Here is a 21,242-nt window from a genome sequence, read left to right on the forward strand (position 1 = left end):
GCTTGACACGACAGTTAGGCCTTAATGATGTCTGAAGCGGGCCTAGGGGAAGCTAGGCCACACTTCTCCTGTTGGACATAAACAATCTCACAAAACATCAACATCAGACAAGGTCACTCTGAGACCATGAAAAAGTGAGACAAAACAAAAACACTTCAAAATTTTGTCTGGACAAAAAATAAGGTCATTGTGCAACCTACAAAACACCAAACATCCCCCTCTCCTGGCTGACAGGGGTGACTGCTGCTTGTCCAGCAGGTGTAGCTTCAGTTTCTGTCTATTCAGCCTGCCTCCTAGATAAGATTAAGATATCCAAAGAATCAGCCCACATCCTAACAAAATCCCATCCAGAGCAAAGACCCTCTTCCTTATATAAGCCCAAATCCTATAATAAATCCTTTTGAACACTCCTACTGAAATACCCCACAATTTCCCATATGCATGTTCCCTCCCTACAACGAGTAATAGACCCAACTTGTTCAATGACAGCTATGTTCCCAGTGGTCTGTAGCTGGAGGCAAACTGGCTGAAGCAGAGTGTAGGACCACACCACAGAATAGGAAAACAGGAGTATCACTCAATATATTTGCAAACAGAATGGAGAGCATAATTAGTCTGGAGTTGATTAAGCAAGCTTCTACCATACTTTCTTAGGTTCAATTCCCAGAAGCAGAAATTATGGGGTCAAAGCATAAACATTTTAAGATTCTTAATCTTTAGGATCATAACTATAGGTATGATACACCAAGAATATAGAATTTGTTCTTACACTTGATCTGGACTTCAATTTTATTAGCTCAAACACAATTTATGAATTTTAGGAGTCCTATTTCATTTGTAACAATATCTGAAGTAAAAAAAATATATTTAAACAAATGTATAATGTAGCTATCCCTAAGTTCAAATGCTTTCTATATATACCTAACTGTAGGCAATTGGAAGTTTAAAAGTATACAAAAAGCCCAGTATAAAAGCAATGAACTGTACTTTTTTCTTCCTTCTGCAAAGTATAATCAAAGAATACATTTTAAAATACAAAATTTTGGGCGCCTGGGTGGCTCAGATGGTTAAGCGTCTGCCTTTGGTTCGGGTCATGATCCCAGGGTCCTGGGATCGATTCCTCCATCAGGCTCCCTGCTCAGTGGGGAGCCTGCTTCTCCTTCTCCCTCTGCCTGCCACTCCCCCTGCCTGTGCTTGTGCTCTGTCAAAAAAATAAATAACATCTTAAAAAAAAACATAAAACTTCATAGGTTCAATGTAGGTTCATCAATTTTAACAAGTGTAGCACTCTGGTGGGGTATGTTAAGAGGGGAGGGGACGCTATGCATGTGTGAGTATGGGGCGTATATGGGAACTCTGTACCTTCTGCTCAATTTTATTGTGAACTTAAAAGTGCTCTAAAGTCTATTAAAAAATCATATTAACACATTTTAATGGAAGCAACCCAAGTGTCCATTGATAGATGAATGGATAAAGATGTAGATAAAGATAGATATATACACATACACACAATGGAATATTACTCAGTTACAAAAAAGAATGAAATCTTGCCATTTGAGACAATATGGATGGATCTAGACGGTATAATGCTAAGCGAAATAAGTCCGTCAGCAGGGCACCAGGGTGGCTCAGTCGGTTAAGTGTCCGACTCGATTTTGGCTCAGGTCATGATCTCAGGGTTGTGGGATCAAGCCCCGTGTTGGGCTCTGCACTGGGTGTGGAGCCTGCTTAAGATTCTCTCCTCTTAGTCCCGGGATCGAGTCCCGCATCGGGCTCCCTGCTCGGCGGGGAGTCTGCTTCTCCCTCTGACCTTCCTCCCTCTCGTGCTCTCTGTCTCTCATTCTCTCTCTCTCTCAAATAAATAAATAAAACCTTTAAAAAAAAATAAAATAAAAGATTCTCTCCTCTTGGGGCGCCTGGGTGGCTCAGTCGTTAAGCATCTGCCTGCGGCTCAGGTCATGATCCCAGGGTCCTGGGATCGAGCCCCGCATTGAGTTCCCTGCTCCGCGGGGAGCCTGCTTCTCCCTCTCCCGTTGGGGCTCCCCCTGCTTGTGTTCCCTCTCTCACTGTGTCTCTCTGTCAAATGAATAAATAAAATCTTTAAAAAAAAAAAAAAAGATTCTCTCCTCTCCCTGCCCCATCCCCCTCTCTCCCCCTCTCTAAAAAAAGAAAGAAGTCAGTCAAAGATAAATACCGTATGACTTCACTCATATGTGGAATTTAATAAAACAAATGAACAAAGAAAACAGACAATAAAAAAAAAAAAACCAAAACATCAAAACCAGACTCTTGAATATAGAGAACAAACTGGTGGTTACCAGAAGGAAGGTGGGTGGGGGTATGGGTAAAATAGGTGAAGGGGACTAAGAGTACACTTATCATGATGAGCACTGAATGTATAGAATTGTTGAATCACTATATTGTACACTTGACACTAATGTAACACTGTATGTTTATATTGGAATTCAAATAGATTTATAAAATAAAAAATTTAAAAATCATATAACACATTTTAAAATATAACATTTTAATTTAATCATGGAATACTTTCATCCACATTAAAACACAAAAAAATGTTAGAACATTCTAACTTTATTGATTTAAAACATTTTTAAAATTGTGGTAAAATACATACAAAATTTACCATCACAACCATTTTTAAGTGTGCAGATCAGTACTGTTAAGTATATTCACATTGTTGTACAACCAGTCTCTACAACTTTTTCATCTTGCAATGCTAAAACTCTACCCATTAAACAACTTCCCATTTCCTCCTGCCCCAAGCCCCTGCAAGACTTTTATTCTATTTCTGTGAATTTGATTAGTCCAGATTCATCTAGATGTAAGTGGAATCATATAGTATTGTCTTTTTCCCCCCAGATATTATTTTTAAGCAATCTCTACACCCAACGTGGGACTTGAATTTACAACCCTGAGATCAAGAGTCACATGTTCTACCAACTGAGCCAGCCAGACTCCCCATATAGTATTTGTTTTTTCATGACTGGCTTTTTTCACTTGGTGTCCTCAAGTTTCTTTCTTTCTTTTTTTATTTAAAGATTTTATTTATTTATTTGACACACAGAGAGAGAGAGAGAGCACAAGCAAGGGGAGCGGCAGAGGGAGAGGGAGAGGCAGGCCCTGCTGAGCAGCCCAATGCGGGGCTCGATCCCAGAACCCTGGAATCATGACCTGAGCCGAAGGCAGCCACTTAACCGACTAAGCCACCCAGGCTGATGAAAACCCTGTGTCCTCAAGTTTCATCAGTGTTGTCATATGTGTCAGAGTTCCCTCCTTTTTAAGGCTGAATAATATTCCTCTGTGAGTGCGAGAGAGAGAGAGAGAGAGAGAGAGAGAGAGACAAATTATCCATCATCTAAACATAAACACTTGGGTTGCTTCCATCTTTTGGCTATAATGAATAATGCTGCTATAAACATGAGAATGGAAGTATCTCTCTTTTTTTTCTAAGATTTTATTATTTATTTGTGAGATAGAAAGAGTACAAGCAGGGGGAGGAGCAGAGGCAGAGGGAGAAGCAGGCTCCCCACTGAGCAGGAAGCCCAATGCGGGGCTCAATCCCAGGACCCTGGGATCATGACCTGAGCTGAAGGCAGACACTTAACTGACTGAGCCACCCAGGTGCCCTCACTGCAGTTTTTACTTACATTTCCCTAATGATTGGTGATGTTAAGCATCTTTTCATATGTTAGTAGGTCATTTATATATCTTTGGAGAAATGTCTAAGTTCATTGCCCTTTTTATACCCGTTTATTTGGGGTTTTTCACTGTTGTTGAATTATAGGAGTTCATTATGTATTCTGGATATTAACCCCTTGTCAGATATGTGACAGTCTTCTATCCCTTAAGTTGCTTCTTCACTCTGTTATTAGATCCTTTGAAGCAGTTTTTAATTTTGATGTCCAATTTATGTATTTTTTTGTTGCCTGTTGCTTTTGGTGTCACATCCAAAAAATCACTGCCAAATACAATTTCATGAAGCTTTTCCTCTAAGTTTTCTTCTAAAAAAATGTAATTTTAGGTCTTGTATTTAGGTCTTTGATCCATTTTTTAGTTAATTTGTGTATATGGTGTAAAGGGTACAACTTTTCTCTTTTGCATTTGAATATCAAGCTTTCCCAACATCATTTATTTAAAAGACTGTCCTTTCTCTATTGATTGGTCCATATAAGTTTTAAATGTATGTATGCATTTGAAATATGAGCATACTTAAAATACTATAGGATGAAAGATGTACAGTATTATACAGAAAAACACTTCTTCATATGGGAATAGAAAAGGAGGACAAGAAAGATAAAATGTGTTCATTGTAAAAGGGTTTCCTTTCAAAACATAAAAGCATAAGGCTTTCCTTTCAAAACACTTAAGTATAAGACTAGTCACTAATTTGAAAGGTTTCCTTTCAAAACACTTAAGTATAAGGCTAGTCACTAATAAGTTTCAGATAATTAAAAACGCATCTGATTCACTCCTGCTTTACCTTCATTGAAGGATTTCCAGGAGTTAGTAGCAATGTCTGCTCACTATTTTAACTCTATGTATATTTTGCTAATATTTTCTATTAAAAAAAGAAAATGCCATATCATTATAATATTGAGAATGTTTTCCTTTTTTCATACTAAAGCAACTTAGTCTTTCCTGTATATTTTTTCCTCTTATGAATTGTTTTAGTCTTATTTTAAAATGTCTTATAAAAGGGCTCTGATAATCATCTCCACTTCCTACCAAAAGTATCCAATTATGAATTGAATTAATTTACATTTTAAGATTCTTTTAAAGTGTTCATATGTCTTCTGTTATATTCATTTTTGCCATTTCTCTCATTACTAAGAAAACTGATCCCAGGATGATATCTCCCCATTCTCATGGCTTTATATTTTTAAAAATAGAGAGAGAAAATGGATATGGTAGCATAATCTGTCCTGGGATAGACTCATCAATATCAACTCTGCCAGGTTAAGCTGTTAGATACCTGAAGGCAGGAGTCATGTCTTGATTATTTTCTATTTCCCAAAGAACTATAACACTGTATTAATTTACTCAATAAAGGAACAGAGTCCATGCTATAATTCTAATTTAAATGAAGTTAGAAATTTATTAGCTTCCCCCAGTTTATTCTTACCCTGCCTAAATCAGCTTCTCCCTAATATTTACTGAGCAATGGAAATCAAAAGCATTCCTCCTCCTCTATTGGAAAGTACCAGGTAAAGCCAAAAAAAGTACTTTCTCAAAGTTTGCTATCTTTCTGGCTCACACTTTTGGAGAGGGTTAGGAAAATTAAATATTTTGGCCTAAAAGCCTTCCTTCCAAATCCTGAATGCTTCTAAACTGCACGTAAACAAGCACAACAACAAAACAGATCTTAAGAACGTATTTAAGCAGGAGCAAGAGTATCAATAGAAATTTAAAAGGAGCACATGGCTAAACCACACACAAGCCACAGGAACAGGAAGTTGGTTGCACAGGTACCCATTACTAGTAGTACTTTACTAGTTGTAAAATGTCAAGGCTTAAACTGCATGAAAAAAACCACATTTCAATTAAAAAAAAAACAACACCTTTCAAAATAGGAATTCAGCCCATAATATCAAGCATGTAATAGCAAAAATTTTGCTTTTGATAAATCTCATTAACTCCATCATTCCTGTGAGAAAAGTGTCTGGTGTACGGCAGGCACTCAGGAAATTCTGCTGGACCAGGACCTACTTTGTTTTTGTACCTTGTTTGAGGTAGTTTTAAACCTTAAGATCTAATATAACTTGAAAGAGATTGCTTGAGTTTGAATCGTGGCCCTACCACTTTACTGTATAACTTTGGGTTAATTGCTTCATCTCCCTGACCATGGTCTCCTCATACGTAAACAAACAAACAAACAAACAAACAAAAAACAGAACCAAATGAAAACAAAAGTGGCTAATTATGGTAGGCACCTAAACCATAAAAAAAAATTAGCAAAGTGGATTTCATCAAAATTAAAAACTTTTGTTCCTATAAAGGCAAGCCAAACACTGTGAGAACATACTTGCAATAATCTGATAAAGTGCTTGTTGTGTTGAACACAACTCAATAAAAAGACAGGCAACTGATTTTTGTAAACTGTCAAAAACAACAGATACTTCACAAAATATACAAATGCCCACTAAGCACAGGAAAAGATACCCTCAATCTCACTAGTGAAATGCAAATGATGACCAAAATGAGATACCATTTCACGCCCATTAGAATGGCTACAGTTAAAAAGATTGACTACACTAAGAGCTGGCAAGGATACGAAAAACTTAAACTCCCATGCAGTGCTGGTGCAAATGCAAAATGGTATGGCAACATCTTATAAACATATACTTACTATATGACCAGTAAGTCCACTCTTGGGCATTTACCCAAAATACATGAAAACATATACCCTCACAAAGACATGAATGTGAATGTTCATAAAAACATTGTTCATAATAGCCCCAAACTCCAATGTCCAATTTCTTTTTTTTTTAAAGATTTTATTTATTTGTCAGAGAGAGAGAGAGAAAGTGCACAAGGAGGGAGAGTGGCAGGCAGAGGGAGAAGCAGGCTCCCTGCTGAGCAAGGAGCCCAATGCGGGGCTCCATCCCAGGACCCTAGGATCATGACCTGAGCTAAAGGCAGATGCTTAACCCACAGGCAGGCATCCCTCCAGTGTCCAATTTCTGAATGGGTGAACAAATTTCCATACTGTGGAATACTACTTAGCAATTCAACATTCATGAATCTCAAAATCATTATGATAAGTGAAACAGGTGAAGTACCAAAAATGACATGATTCCATTTATATCAAATTCTAGAAAAGGCAGAAGTATAGTAACATAAACCAGATTGGTGACTGCATGGGGCCCAGAGTCTGGGAAGGACAGAGACTGCAAAAGGACATGAGAAAACTTTTCAGGGTGAGGAAACTGATCTATATTTTGATTGCGGTGGCAGTTATACAACTATTACCAAAATTCATCAAGTTGTACCTTTCTTAAAAAGGTAAATTTTATAAAGGCAAATACGACCTCAATTAAAAAAAACTCAAAAACTCTTAGAACAAACATTAATATGATTGATTGTCACCTAACCGATCCTAAATAGACTGTACAAAGAATCTAAAAAATAATAATAGGATTGGTGTGAGGATTAAATGAGATAATGCACATAAGGCCCTTAGCCTGGCATTGCAAGCACTTAAAAAGTATTAGCTATTAGTCTTTAATATATATTTTCTCCCCCTTACTCTAATATGCTAATAACTAAATTAACAATTGGTTTTACTAGTGATCATGGGTCATCATGCAGGAAAGAAGATTATATTAATGTTACAGGCAGACTGCTGATATTACTTCATTATAGTTTAATCTCAATAGTAAGAGGGAAGTATAGGTATATGAAGAATCCAAAATGATCGGTTTCTTTGTTTCTCTTCTCAAATCTAGGGGAAGAATATAACAGGAGTTTTACCTTCATAATTCCCAGCCATGTCTGTCACATACCAAGAACACCAAAAACAACTTCAGTGAAGCAGCCCTCTCTAAGAAATCACCAGACCTTGATAAGGGCAGGTGGGGGAGGGGCAGAGCCTTAGCGTGCTTGGATTTACTTTGAAGAACTAAAAGAAATAATTCTTTCATCCCCCAAATCTATCCCTTCCCAATTTTACTGATAATATATTTGTTGGAGGGAGGGAGGGGGGAAAAACCAGAACTTCTACCATGGAAGTATATTGGAAAATCCTGAGTCCTTATTTCAACTTCTTTTAAAATGAGTTATGAACACAGTTCTAGGAATTCAGAACATGTAAGATTTAGTTAAGAAAACCCAATGAGGGAAACCACCATCTCTTCATTCTAATTTGTGTAACATATTCTGAAATAGTAATAATTGGTTGTCTTAGATTGATTCAGTTTTGTCTTTCCAGACTTTCTGGGGCTAAAAAAGATGGTTAAGCATTATTTCAAAGAGTTTGTATGCAGGCATACGTAGTAAATAGCATTAACACCCAAACTGCTATAGTACAGTTTTTGCCATTCCACTAGAAAGCCAATAATCCTAACACTGTAACAACAGTAATAAACACGTGAGTGCTTACTACGTGCTAAGCAATGGTGTGCAATATCTTATTTATTCTTCAATATACAACAGTATATATTATCATTATTGTGACTTTACCAATGAGGGAAGTAAGGCACAGAGTTTAACAGATGGCACAGAAAGAGCAACAGACACATATACACAACCTGTATGTAAAGCTCAAATGCATGTGGATGTATATATGTACATATATATGGTATGTATATTTTTATGGCAATTTTTTACAGATAAGCACTCATAATTCTATTTTAAATACTGAAGTCACAATAGAATCCCCAAATTAGTGTGACTTTCCACTGAAACATTTTATTTATTTATTTATTTATTTACTTACTTACTTACTTACTTATTTGACAGAGAGAGAGAGGGGGAACACAAGCAGGGGGAGTGGGAGAGGGAAAAGCAGGTTTCCTGCTGAGCAGAGACCCTGATGCGGGGCTCGACCCCAGGACCCTGGGATCATGACCTGAGCCGAAGGCAGACGCTTAATGACTGAGCCACCCAGGCGCCCCCCCACTGAAACATTTCTATTTATTCCCTTGGGAGAGGTGAATTTTAAAGGATCAAGAGAGCTCAATATACAATATGCTACAGTCCATTTATATTATTTTTCTTCAGTTTGATGAAGTAGCTACTGCTATAACATATAGGCTTTATGCTGTAAACTGCCTAACCAATGTTTCTTGCTTTACAGTCACCTGAGCACATTATGCTACAGAACTTTTACCGCAAATATATTGCTCTATTCTCATATTTCTAATTATCATCTTAAGGGGGCCTCTAAAGGTTCTGTCATTGTTTTGGTTTTTAGTCTTTTACACAGTTTTTGTTCCTGTACTCTTTACAGAAGGTACAAGAATGGAATCATAGCCAGGATTACTCTTAAAGCTTTTCCATAGGAACCCTCCTACACTGTTGGTGGGAATGCAAGCTGGTGTAGCTACTCTGAAAAACAGTATGGAGGTTCCTCAAAAAGTTGAAAATAGAGCTACCCTACGACCCTGCAATTGCACTACTGGGTATTAACCCCAAAGATCCAAATGTAATGATCGGAAGGGGTACCTGCACCCCAATGTTTATAGCAGCAATGTCTACAATAGCCAAACTATGGGAAGAGTGTACATGTCCATCAACAATGAATGATAAAGAAGATGTGGTACACACACACACACACACACACACAATGGAATATTATGCAGCCATCAAACCCCCCCCAAAACAAAATCTTGCCATTTGCAACGACGTGGATGGAACTAGAGGGCATTATGCTAAGCGAAATAAGTCAATCAGAGAAAGACAACTATCATATGATCTCACTGATACGAGGAATTTGAGAAACAAGACAGAGGATCATAGGAGAAGGGAGGGAAAAATGAGACAAGGCGAAACCAGAGAGGGAGACAATAAGAGACTCTTAATCTCAGGAAACAGAGGGTTGCTGGAGTGGAGGGGGGTAGGAGGGATAGGGTGGCTGGGTGATGGACATTGGGGAGGGTATGTGCTATGGTGAGTGCTGTGAATTGTATAAGACTGATGTATCATAGACCTGTACCCCTGAAACCAATAATACATTATATGTTAATAAAAAAAAAATGAGCAAAAAAAAAAAATAAAGCTTTCCATAGATGAGCAGGGAAGGTTAGGTGGCTTACTCATGTTAAAATGACACAGGAAAGAGTGAAAACAGGAACCCGTGGCTTCCTAACACCCAGGTGGATGCTCCTCTCCCCATGAGACCACACTCTCTAGATAGGTGTGTCATAGGTAGCAAGTCAACCGGAAGTCACCTATTTTATCTTGGCTCAAAATTCTAGGAAACATAAAAGACTCATTCATCAGAGGGTAGTTTATTAAGAATATGTGGGTAGAGAAGATGGTAGCATTAAGTTCCCAGCAATTTCTTTATTCTTAGCAAGTCTTAAGACTACTTGCAAAGATAGCTGCTGAGAGAAGGTATGTTATCTTAAATCCATCAACTTCTTCAAGAAAGAAATTCAAAGGGTACAGTAAGAATCTGGGGCGGGGCAGTGGGAACAGTGATGTCTAAGACGTCTGATGAGGCCATTTACTCTGAGATCATCTCAATTAAATACTGATGCCACAGCCATGCTGGTGGCACTGAAGGTTCACATCCCTAAATCAACAAAAAGACAAATTCTAATTTAACTGTCAACATTATCTGCTTTATCAAGAGAGAGAATCTGTATTTGATTTTGATTGGTATCATACTGAAAGACAAGATTAATCTCACGTGACCACTAACTCACTAAAGACCCAAAGGAGAAGGGAGCAGTGGTGTAGCCAGCTCCAGAGCATGGAGAGAGCATAGTTGGACAGGAAGCAGACGTCACCATGACCTATGCCTATGAGTGCCAGGAAGGGAGAGGAGAAGAGAGGCAGAAAGAGTTTAACTCCATAGTTCCTCATCTGCTGTTTCCTTTCCCAGATCCATGCTTAGTTAACAATTCATCTCAGAAAAAGAAAGGGATTATCGTCAACACTGAGCCATGATGGTGGATGGAGGATTACTCCTTTTCTCTCACACTCAATCTGGGAGCGAACTAGAAGTCTGTTATAGCTGTAGCAGATATGAATAAAAAAACATTGGTAATTTAGCCACTTTCTTTTTTTTTGAAGTATTTTTATTATTTATTTGACAGAGAGAGAGAGAGAACACAAGCAGGGGGAGTGGCAGGCAGAGGGAGAGGGAGAAGCAGGCTCCCCGCTGAGCAGGGAGCCTGACACGGGGCTCAATCCCAGGACCCTGGGATCATGACCTGAGCCGAAGGCAGACACTTAACCAACTGAGCCGCCCAGGGGCCTCTAGCCACTAATTTTCAACAAGCCACATGGCCCACAAAGTTCAATTTGATGTATGGGCTATTATTCTCCTTATAAGACTGAAAAAAAAAATACTAAATTAACTAAAGACATTTAAAAGCATTTGAAAATAAATTAGTATAAGTCACATTTAAGACCTGAAAATAGTAGTTCTCAGCCTTTTTTCCTCAGGACCCTCTTTACATCTTAAAAACTGAGGGCTCTAAGGAACTTCTGTTTATCTATCTATTGATATTTACCACATTAAAATTAAAGAAAATCACTATTTACCAAATTCACTGAAAAATAGTAATAACCTCATTATATGTTAACACAAGTTATTTTTATGAAAACTATATTTTAAAAAATTTATTAGTGAGAATGGTATTGTTTTATAAATTTACAAGTGTAAAATGTGTCTAACAATAAAAGACAACCAGATTCTCATACCTACTTTTGCATTCATCTGTTGCAATTCTGGCTTAAGTCTGCAGAAAAAATCCAAACCCACAAAGATAGATTGGAAAAGGAAGGAGTACTTTAATAGCCTTTTCAGATAATTATGAATATAATTATCTGATATGACATCAAAGCTGGACAAGTGGTAGTTTCATAAAGGTTAGCTGCAATGTGGAATCTGAAAGCATATCAATGAACTTTTCATATCATACTACATTAAAATCCACTGGTCTAGCTTGTGCAATGAATGGATCTTTTAGTCATGCATGATTCTGTAACATCTAGTATTGGTGGAAAAATATTGGTTCACTGAATTACATAGATCTTCCAAATGTTAACACATTTCATTAGATAATATTTTTTAAATCACATTCATTAAAACCCACTGATCTCATCAGAAGTCTTTTAAGTTTTGGAAAGCTGCCAAGCTCACAGTGGCAGATACGCATTTCCCAAAACTGTAATTTTCATTTGAAAACTCGATGGCAAGAAATATTGTCTGTTGTTTTCCTTGAAGTGACAGGCTCACTTCATTCATTTTTAAGAAAGTATCTGCCAAATACCAAATAATCAAGTCTAAATAACAACAGTTTGCCCTTTCAAATAAAACTCGTGTTTTTTTCAAAAAATGTACTCAAGTTAAGTGCACAAGTGCTTCTCCATGAGATAACCACTACACCTGGGTATGCAGAAGTGCTCAAGGTGTGCTTCCTATCTGTCACAAAGCAGCAAAACAATGTGAAACTCAAGGATTAGGATTTAATAAAATTAGTATTTTTTACACTTTGTCAAGGACATTAAGTGAAACTGGCTTCCCTTCTTTTTCTTATTTACACAGTGAGTGAGGGCAGCGAAGCATAAATGATTACTGGTAGAGCTTGGTGCTGCGCCTAGATTTGTGCCGGGGCACCAGCAGCCTCTACCACTGCAGCTTGGGCACCTTCCATGCAAGTGTCAACACAGTAAAAATATAAACAATGTCTTAGTATTATTAAGAAAACAATTTTGACATTACGGACCCCCTAAAAAATCCACTAGCTCCTATATGGGATCGACTAGCTCCTATACGATATAAATGGCAATAAATCCAAGCAAGACACAACTCAAAAACACCACCTCTGGGCGCCTGGGTGGCTCAGTTGGTTAAGCGACTGCCTTCAGCTCAGGTCATGATCCTGGAGTCCCGGGATCGAGTCCCGCATCGGGCTCCCTGCTCGGCAGGGAGTCTGCTTCGCTCTCTGACCCTATCCCCTCTCATGTGTTCTTTCTCTCTCATTCTCTCTCTCTCTCTCAAATAAATAATAAAAAAAATCTTTAAAGAAAAAAAAACACCACCTCTTACCTTTGCCAAGACTAAAGACAAATGGTTCATTTCTATCATGACTGGAATCAAACTTCGTTCCATTTGACAATTTCCCTTTGTAATGGACAAAAACTTTGTCTCCAATCATTGGTGTTTCCTCACTATTCCCCACTCTTTTGACAATCTAGAAAAGACAAACATCAAGAAAAAGGAGCTGGTTTTATTCTAATCAGAGAATAAAAAGGTTGCACAGTCCATTTCACATTACCCAGGCAGATTTACAAATAATTACGTCCTTTCTAAAGGCTTCCTTCCCAGTTCTCTCAATAACCCTCACTCTTAGAAAACTGTCCTGTACTACTCTCAATCTTTAATGCTGTATTTAATTATTTCCTCAAAATAACATAATAAGGGGCACCTGGTGGCTCAGTCATTAAGCATCTGCCTTCGGCTCAGGTCATGATCCCAGGGTCCTGGGATCGAGCCCCACATCGGGCTCCCCGCTCAGCGGGAAGCCTGCTTCTCCCTCTCCCTCTGCCCCTGCTTGTGTTCCCTTTCTCACTGTGTCTCTCTCTGTCAAATAAATAAACAAAATCTTTAAAAAAAAAAATAACATAATAATATAACCAATAAATCCTGCTTCATGCTTTGACACTAAAATCTCTCAAAACACAGAGCTAGTTCATACACAAACTAAATTAGACCAAAAAGATTAGTGGACTTTCAAAACCATTCAAAAAGAAGTCTAAAGCAAAGTTACAAAGGTGAGATTTTATTTACTTCCCTCCTTTGCTAAAAACATTACCTTTTGACTAGATTCCACTAGTTTGGTTTAATTTAAAAAGCTCAATTTTCGGGTAGAACAGATTATACTTCTTATTATGTGACAAATATTTAATGTGTAAAAAACAGTATCACTGCATAGTTTGATATGATACTGAATAACTTGTTTTCTAGTAAAGCAAATGCCAAAAAAGCTCCAGGCTGAAAAACAGTTAGCTGTCATAAAATCCAGTATATTTATTTTGTTCTTGGCAGAGCAGACCACTAATGCAGTTGGTCAGTTCTGGGAAAAGAAAATCAAATCCAGGCATGTGGTGGTATAATTTATTCTGTCAATCACCTATGCCATATTAATCATTTTTATTAGATAACAGAGGATGGTAGCTAATATCCAAGAAACATCATTTTAGGGTAAGAGTCTGAATTTTTATACAAAGAATTCAATTATTCACTCTTAAATTCTTTAAGATGTATCCTCCCAGCCCCACCCTCATATTAGCACATAAACACCATAAACTTATATTCTACAACTTTCTTAGTTCAAAAGTCCAGACATTCTTACAAGGAAAAGAATCATTACTGAGACTCCACCAAAAACCTGTTAGAACTAATCAATGAGTTCAGTAAAGTGGGAGGATACAAAATCAACACACAGAAATCAGTTGTGTTTCTATATACTGGTAACAAGGAAATAACTGAAAAAGAAATAAAAAAAACAATCTCAGAAATGCAAATCAAACCCACAAGATACCACCTCACCTGTTAGAATGGCTATGATCAAAAAGACAAGAAATAGTAAGTGCTGGCAAGGTTGTAGGGAAAAGGGAACACTCATGTACTGGTGGTGGGAACGTAACTGGTGTAGCCACTGTGGAAAACAGTGTGAAGGTTCCTCAAAAAATTAAAAATAGAACTACCATATGATCCAGCAATTCCACTTCTGGGTATTTCTCCAAGGAAAATGAAAACACTAGTTCAAAAAGATATATGTACCACCATGTTCAGTGAAGCACTATTTACAACACTTAAGCTATGCAAACAACCTAAGTGTCCACAGATAGATGAGTGGATAAAGAAAATGTGGTACATATATACACAGTGAAATGTTAATTCAGCCATAAAAAAGAATAAAATTTTGCCATCTGTGACAACATGGAAGGACCTTGAGAGCATTATGTTAAGTGACAGAGAAATACAAATCCTGTATGATCTCACTTATATGTAGAATCTAAAAAAGCTGAACTCACAAAAACAGAGAGTAGAATGTTAGTTGCTAGGGGCTCTGGATTGGGAAAAATAGAAGATGTGAAGAGTTACCTTAAGGAGATACTTTAAGGATAATATTTAGTCTTGATTCATTTTAAAAATATAAGCTCCACAATATAATTTTACCCTCCTGAGATAGTCATTGACTTCCCAGATATGCCTTGGTCTTAAAAAATAATAATAATATGCAAACAATGAATCATGGAACACTACATCAAAAACTAATGATATACTGTATGTGACTATGTATGTGACTAACATAATAAAATGTTTTTTAATAAAATAAAATAAATTTTTATATTTTATATTTTTATTTTTTAATATTTTATATTTATATATATGAGATTACTATAGATAAGGCACTGTGCTAAACGCTTTATATAATCCCAATAACTGTATGAGGTAGGTAGTAGTGTTCCAATATTACAAATGAGGAAATTTCATCACAGAGAGGTTAACTAAATTGCCCTAGGTCATACAGTTAGTAGACCTACTTAATCTTAACCAAAAGCCCCACAGTGAAACCCAAGGCTCTAGACAGGGATCGATGATATGATTTAAAGGGCTTACAATCTCAAAATGTTTCTTACAAGCCTAAAAATCTACTTTACTAGCTAGATTTACTCCCTGGAACAAAGCAGGGCTGGAGGGAGGTTGGGGACTGTGTTCTCTGGGTACACTGAAAAGGTGAACGAGAAGGGGGATGCTGAGGACAGCCTGCAAAAATACCTACTGTCTCCAGAAGCATCCTGGAGTTTGGGAGAAGTGATTCATATAGTTACAGGTTGAAAGGCCCTCTGAAAGAAGACAGCATGATATAAATCTAGGGCATAAAGCCCCTCTTACTAGAGTTGAAAGTCTCCAAAATTTGGCTTGGCATGGGGCAAGCTAACAGTAAAACACGTATATTCAGAAGATCCAGGAACAGAAAAAAAGCTTTCATATAAGCAAGATTAGACAAAACAAACTAAAAAATTCTCATTTGCTGCTGCTGACACAAGGAGCTTAGTGGTAATATTTAGAATGTGTAAGATAATCTTTCAGCAAGAAAAAATTTACACAAAACTTATATGAATAACAACAGCGTAGGAGAAATAATGACTTAATATGACTAAAATCATTTAACCTTGCTCAGCTCCAGTTTATTTACTTACATGGAATATCAATATACACCTTCCATAAATAAAATGGAAGGGTCAAGAGGTGCTGATTGTCTCACAAGACCATTGTGAGACACAAAAACACACATGTAGAAATGATTAATTACAGAGTGAAAAATACAGTGTGTTTTAAGGAGGAAAGCTAATTCAAAAGTAAGATATATTCTCTGATGAAACCTCAAAAAATATCTTCACTGCACAAACAATCTGTATGTAAAAACAAATCCTTGGGAACGTTGCAAGTCAGCTTTTCTTTTTCCTCTAATAAGTCTCAAATTGAATTGTCACCAGCTAGCTTTAGTATACTTAAATATTACGTTAAAATAATAAACCATGTGTACACTCTGAGAATTGGGAGATACAGCCTTTTAGAGTCACATAACTTGGATCTGTACCCCAGACCTGCACTTATTTACTCTGTTGGGCCTCAGTTTCACCGTCTATAATCTGGGATTAAAAATAAACCTCAAGTCATGAAGATGAAACTTAGAACTTGCCTGTAGTGTTTAACATTTAGTAAGCCCCAATAAACATTATCCACCTCCACCTCCAGCCAAAAAATACAAAGAAAGATTTTTATAAATAATCCTTCCAGATAGCAAATTTCCTTGCATGTCATTCATCCTTGTAACCTCACCTTTAATACTCCTCTATCTTTTTTAGAGGTGATATCCTCTCCATGTTCAGCCACAGCTGCTGCTGGGTTTTCTCCATTGTTCTTGGCACCTTCATCAGTAGTCATGGTCTTTTATAAGTAAGAAAACCTGCTGAGAAGAAACGTATTTTAGCTAAGAAAAATACCATTGCTTTAAGCATCTGAAAATGCCGTAGAAATGGGCTTTCCCTGACCTAAGATTTACATAGGGCCAATAAGGGTAAACACTGAACATGAAAACAAAAACATTTGCCATGAGCATGTATTGATACCATGAGGCATGTACATAAAACATCATCCAACTCTTCAGTTTCCCATCCAGCGATGGTCCCAAATTAGAGGGCAGTACAAGTCAGGTTTGGTAGTGATTATATTCCTTAACATGATTACACACTGAAAAGCAGTACTTTTAGAGCTTTGAAAATGTCTTTTTCCTATAGTGATATTCTTGACAGAAAATTAAGAACTTATCAGGTGATCTGATTTAAAAAATGACAATATCCAGGGGTGCCTGGGTGGCTCAGTCATTGAACTTCCGACTCTTGATTTCGGCTCAGGTCGTGATCTCATGGGTCCTGGGATTGAGCCCCGAGTTGGGCTCTGCACTCAGAGGGGAATCTCCTTGAAGATCTTCTCCCTCTGCCCCTCCCGTCACTTGTGCACACTCACCCTAGCACACATTATCTCTCTCTAAAATAAATAAATCTTCAAAAAAAAAAAAGGGCAATATATCATAGTGGTAAATAGAACAGGTGTTAGAAGGTGACGACCCCAGTCTGAGTCTTAACTCCAGCAGTATCTCACACCCGCAAACTTAATCTTGCTGAGCCTTAATTTCAAGTCTGTAAAAGGGAGAAGTGCATTGTTCACAGAGTTCCTGTGAGGCATTAATGAGATAACGTATGTGAAGAGATTAGCACAAAATCATAACTTAAAGATGTAAGCATTTATCATGCTTATCATTGGGTCCTCTTCAGGGCTACATTTTTCATCTCCTGCTCAAAATATCTATAGAATGAGGTTCTTCCCTGGCATGGCATTCGAGGCTCTTCACAACCTGATCCTAACCTACTTTCACAGGTCTAGCTTCCACTCCTTTCTTTTACTTTATTTCATGCAGCTCATGCTCTAGTCAAACCAGAGCAATTCCTCAGCCGTAACAAGCCCTCTGCTTTCCCATCTCCATGCTTTTGGTCACTCTTTTTCTTCCCCTCCAAACACTCTTCCCTCTCAAATTCTTCCTCCATCATACCAATCTTGACCCTATACTTGGAAGTTGTCTGCACTCTTCTGTGCTTCCTGAGCTCTTCCCTTGGTGTGCTGTCTATCATATATTTATAAGACACATTTGCTGGATTTAAAAGATCCTTGAGAGCAAGGGCCATGCTTTGTTCATATTTATATCCCCTAGAATGCCTCCACCTTTCAGACTGCTAAAACAAAACAAGCAAGGAATTTGGAGTTCCTTACAAGCTGTTTGATGTTGGCTATCTTTAACTTCTCTAAGCCTTTCTCCCCCACCTGTGTAACTGGAATAATAACATCTACTTTCACAGAGTGATCTTCTGGATTAAATGGTATAATGTGTATTTTTAGAAGTATACATTCCAATGTTAGCTCTTACTGTCACCCAAATGACAGACACTTTGTCATGCAAGGCAAACCAAACCAAACGGCCAATCAATAGATGAAACAAAACACATCTCACTGGCTGCTGCCATGATTAATTCCACACTGCTCTCCTGGTTGAGCAGGGAAAGTCAAGAATTAATCACTTCTACAGCTATTCCATATTAAGCTAATAATAATGGATAAAGCTCCCTAAAGTCAATATATAATAATAATATACTGCAGTGTTTTAACTCATTTCCAATTGACCTAAATTTACTTCAGTCAACAAAGACACAAATCAAATTCTGCTGTGCCCAAAAACTTCAAAGAGAACACCAAAGACCAGGAGCTAAGCCCCTTTGCTTTATTTTCTAGTACAGTTTATACCAAACACAAAAGATCCAAATGCTTGGCTCAAGATAAGGGAGAGGCCAGAACAAAGCATTCTCAAACAAACAACAGAAATTAAGTACCCAGCTGTATGTGATGCTAGGATAGATAATTAGGAAAATTACATGAACAGGGTTGGTTCCCAGCTTCTAGTAACCAACTGCTTATGACAGACTTCTCTAATGCATGGGGACTTGTAGAAGGCACCTCCAAAACAGAGGGGAAAATATCTTTTAAATATTTGGGAAGTCATGAATCATATTCCCGGAAAAATACATTGACACAAAAAAATTTCCTGGGCTTCATAGATAAACTGACATCCATCAATAGGCCCCTAGCAAAACCTTGAATTAAATCAATGTGCAAATTAAAATAACCAGGTGGAAGGTTATTAGGGAGCAGGACAGCCACATAGTCTCAAAGCATGAACCTACAGATTACTTAATAAAGGAAAAGTGCTTTCCGATGAAGTGATTTGACAGACACCCCTTAGCACGAGTGGTCTGCATCATGACCAAGCTGTGCATTACCCAAGATAATACACACTGCTATCACGGTGCTTCCTGATGTGATGGAATGGGAAGTACACGTGTAATAGCCCTACCAAAAGTATTTAACCTGAAACTAATCAAGAAGAAAAGATAAAATCATTTGTGGAATATTGTATAAGACCACTGGCCTAGACATCTCAAAATGTTAATGTTATGAAAGATCCCTCACCCCAAAAAAGATAGGGGGCCTGTCCTAGTTTAAAGGAGACTAAAGAGATACAACCACCAAATGTGATGTGTGATCTTTGGCTGGCTCCTTGATTAGAGGGATGAAAGTGTTATAAAAGCACATTTTTGGGATAATTATAAAGACTTAAAAAATAAGACTGTACATTAGATTATTATTACTTTATAACATTAACTTTCTAGAATGTGATACAGTATCGTGGTTTTATGTAAAATAATATACTCATTCTTAGGAGACACATCCTGAACTATTTAGGGGTGAGGTGTCATGATGTCTGCTACTTACTTTCAAACCATTTAAGCGAACGTGTGTGTGTGCAAGCACAAATACCACAAAAAAACTCTAAGTTTTGAGGAAGGATGACTACCAACCACACGTCCAAAGACAGTGCCTTTCTTTTTAATGCTTATCAATTGGGGATCAGCTACATTTTTAAATGAAAATACTGTCAATCAAAAAATAGCTCAGTCGGTTAAGTGTCCCGACTCTTGATCTCAGCTCAGGTCATGATCTCAGGGTCGTGAGATCAAACCCTGCATCAGGCTCTGTACTCAGCTGGGAGTTTGCCTGAGATTCTCTCCTCCAATCTCTGTCCTCCTCCCAACCCCCCACCACTGCTCGCATGCATCGCTCTATCAAATAAATAAATAAATCTTCTTTTTTAAAAAAGCCATTTCGGGCGCCTGGGTGGCTCAGTTGGTTAGGCGACTGCCTTCAGCTCAGGTCATGATCCTGGAGTCCCTGGATCGAGTCCCGCATTGGGCTCCCTGCTCGGCAGGGAGTCTGCTTCTCCCTCTGACCCTCCCCCCTCTCATGTGCTTGCTCTCTCTCATTCTCTCTCTCTCAAATAAATAAATAAAATCTTAAAAAAAAAAAAAAGCCATTTCTTTTGGTTCTAATCCTACCCTTTGGAAACAAAAGCTTGGTAAAATTCAACTTGTAAGTTGATTTGCTAACTTTGTAAGTCTCATTTGATAAAGGAATTTACTCTTCATATTTGGTTCTAACCCTTTAAGGGATTTAAGTAATCTTCGTAATCTCAGACAATGGTTCTGAGCAGTATGGAGTATATGAAAAGGGGTAGCGTAATTAAAACACAAAGATTAAAAAAAAACAGTAAAATGCTTTTCAACTTTCAAAGGCAAGATAAATCTGGAAGAATAAAGAAATAAACTGAATTTTCCAAGTTTCTTCCATTAATTCCAGTTATGTCCTTTGGCATACAGATCTTTATAAGCAAACAAAAATTTTTAAAAACCTTTTTCCTTGATCTAGTGTTATATGAAAAAAGGCAGTAAGATGAGACAATTCCCAAAAACCTGCAAGACACACTGAGAAAGTCACTTTTTTCATAAGTGAGCCTTTTCTTCTTTCTCCTACTCTAGGTTTATTCTGGATTTAAAATCACTATGTAGCTATGGATATTAATCTATGATAAAGCTCACTGTTCTGAACTGTCCAAAGGGGGGAAACTGCTACCCAGTACATCAGAGAGAGAACACACAGTTCTGTTATGGACATGCCAGATAAGCAGGCACTCTCCAAAGTGCAAGTCAGCAAACACCTGAGACATAACTGAAAAACGAGAATACGCTTAAAATTTCACCAACAGTGTACTGAAAAATTCAGTTAACGTAACTAAAAATGAGAAATCATTTTAAAGGGTTATCCATTAATTCCCCATGTGTATGTCTCACTGTGTTATTCTCTGTTAAAATATAGATAAATTGTATCAGATTATCCTACTCTCTAACAGGAGAGTTTTCAGAAAGAAGACAAAAAAGGAATATGGGAACTGGATACTTTGTTAGCAGCATAGAAAATGACAGTAGCGTTCTTTCTAAGTACCACAAATGCCTGGGCCATAAAGGCTTTCACAGCCTCCTAAAACTAAAACACAAAAGAAAGAAAACACACAAGACACACACCCTAGGAC

The 21,242-nt window shown here is 37.6% G+C and overlaps 1 protein-coding gene across 6 annotated transcripts in view; it reads right to left on the reverse strand.

Moving 5' to 3' along the window:
• Window positions 1–21,242, reverse strand: part of FKBP5 (FKBP prolyl isomerase 5) — a 119,348-nt gene that overhangs the window by 45,707 nt on the left and 52,399 nt on the right. For 4 of the 6 annotated variants that reach the window (XM_034991176.1, XM_034991179.1, XM_034991175.1 and 1 more), the window contains 2 exons: window positions 16,550–16,676; window positions 12,743–12,887 (listed from right to left, as the gene is read on the reverse strand). In XM_034991176.1, the coding sequence (XP_034847067.1) occupies window positions 12,743–12,887; window positions 16,550–16,654 (250 nt within the window). In that variant the 5' untranslated portion in view covers window positions 16,655–16,676. Of the gene's footprint in view, window positions 1–12,742; window positions 12,888–16,549; window positions 16,680–21,242 lie in introns of all 6 variants that reach the window. The other 2 variants (XM_034991178.1, XM_034991180.1) reach the window with 1 other exon arrangement.

The sequence above is a fragment of the Mirounga leonina genome, unplaced genomic scaffold (assembly GCF_011800145.1).
Source record: "Mirounga leonina isolate KUSES-001 unplaced genomic scaffold, KU_Mleo_1.0 Mir_53, whole genome shotgun sequence".
In the NCBI taxonomy this organism is placed as follows: Eukaryota; Metazoa; Chordata; class Mammalia; order Carnivora; family Phocidae; genus Mirounga; species Mirounga leonina.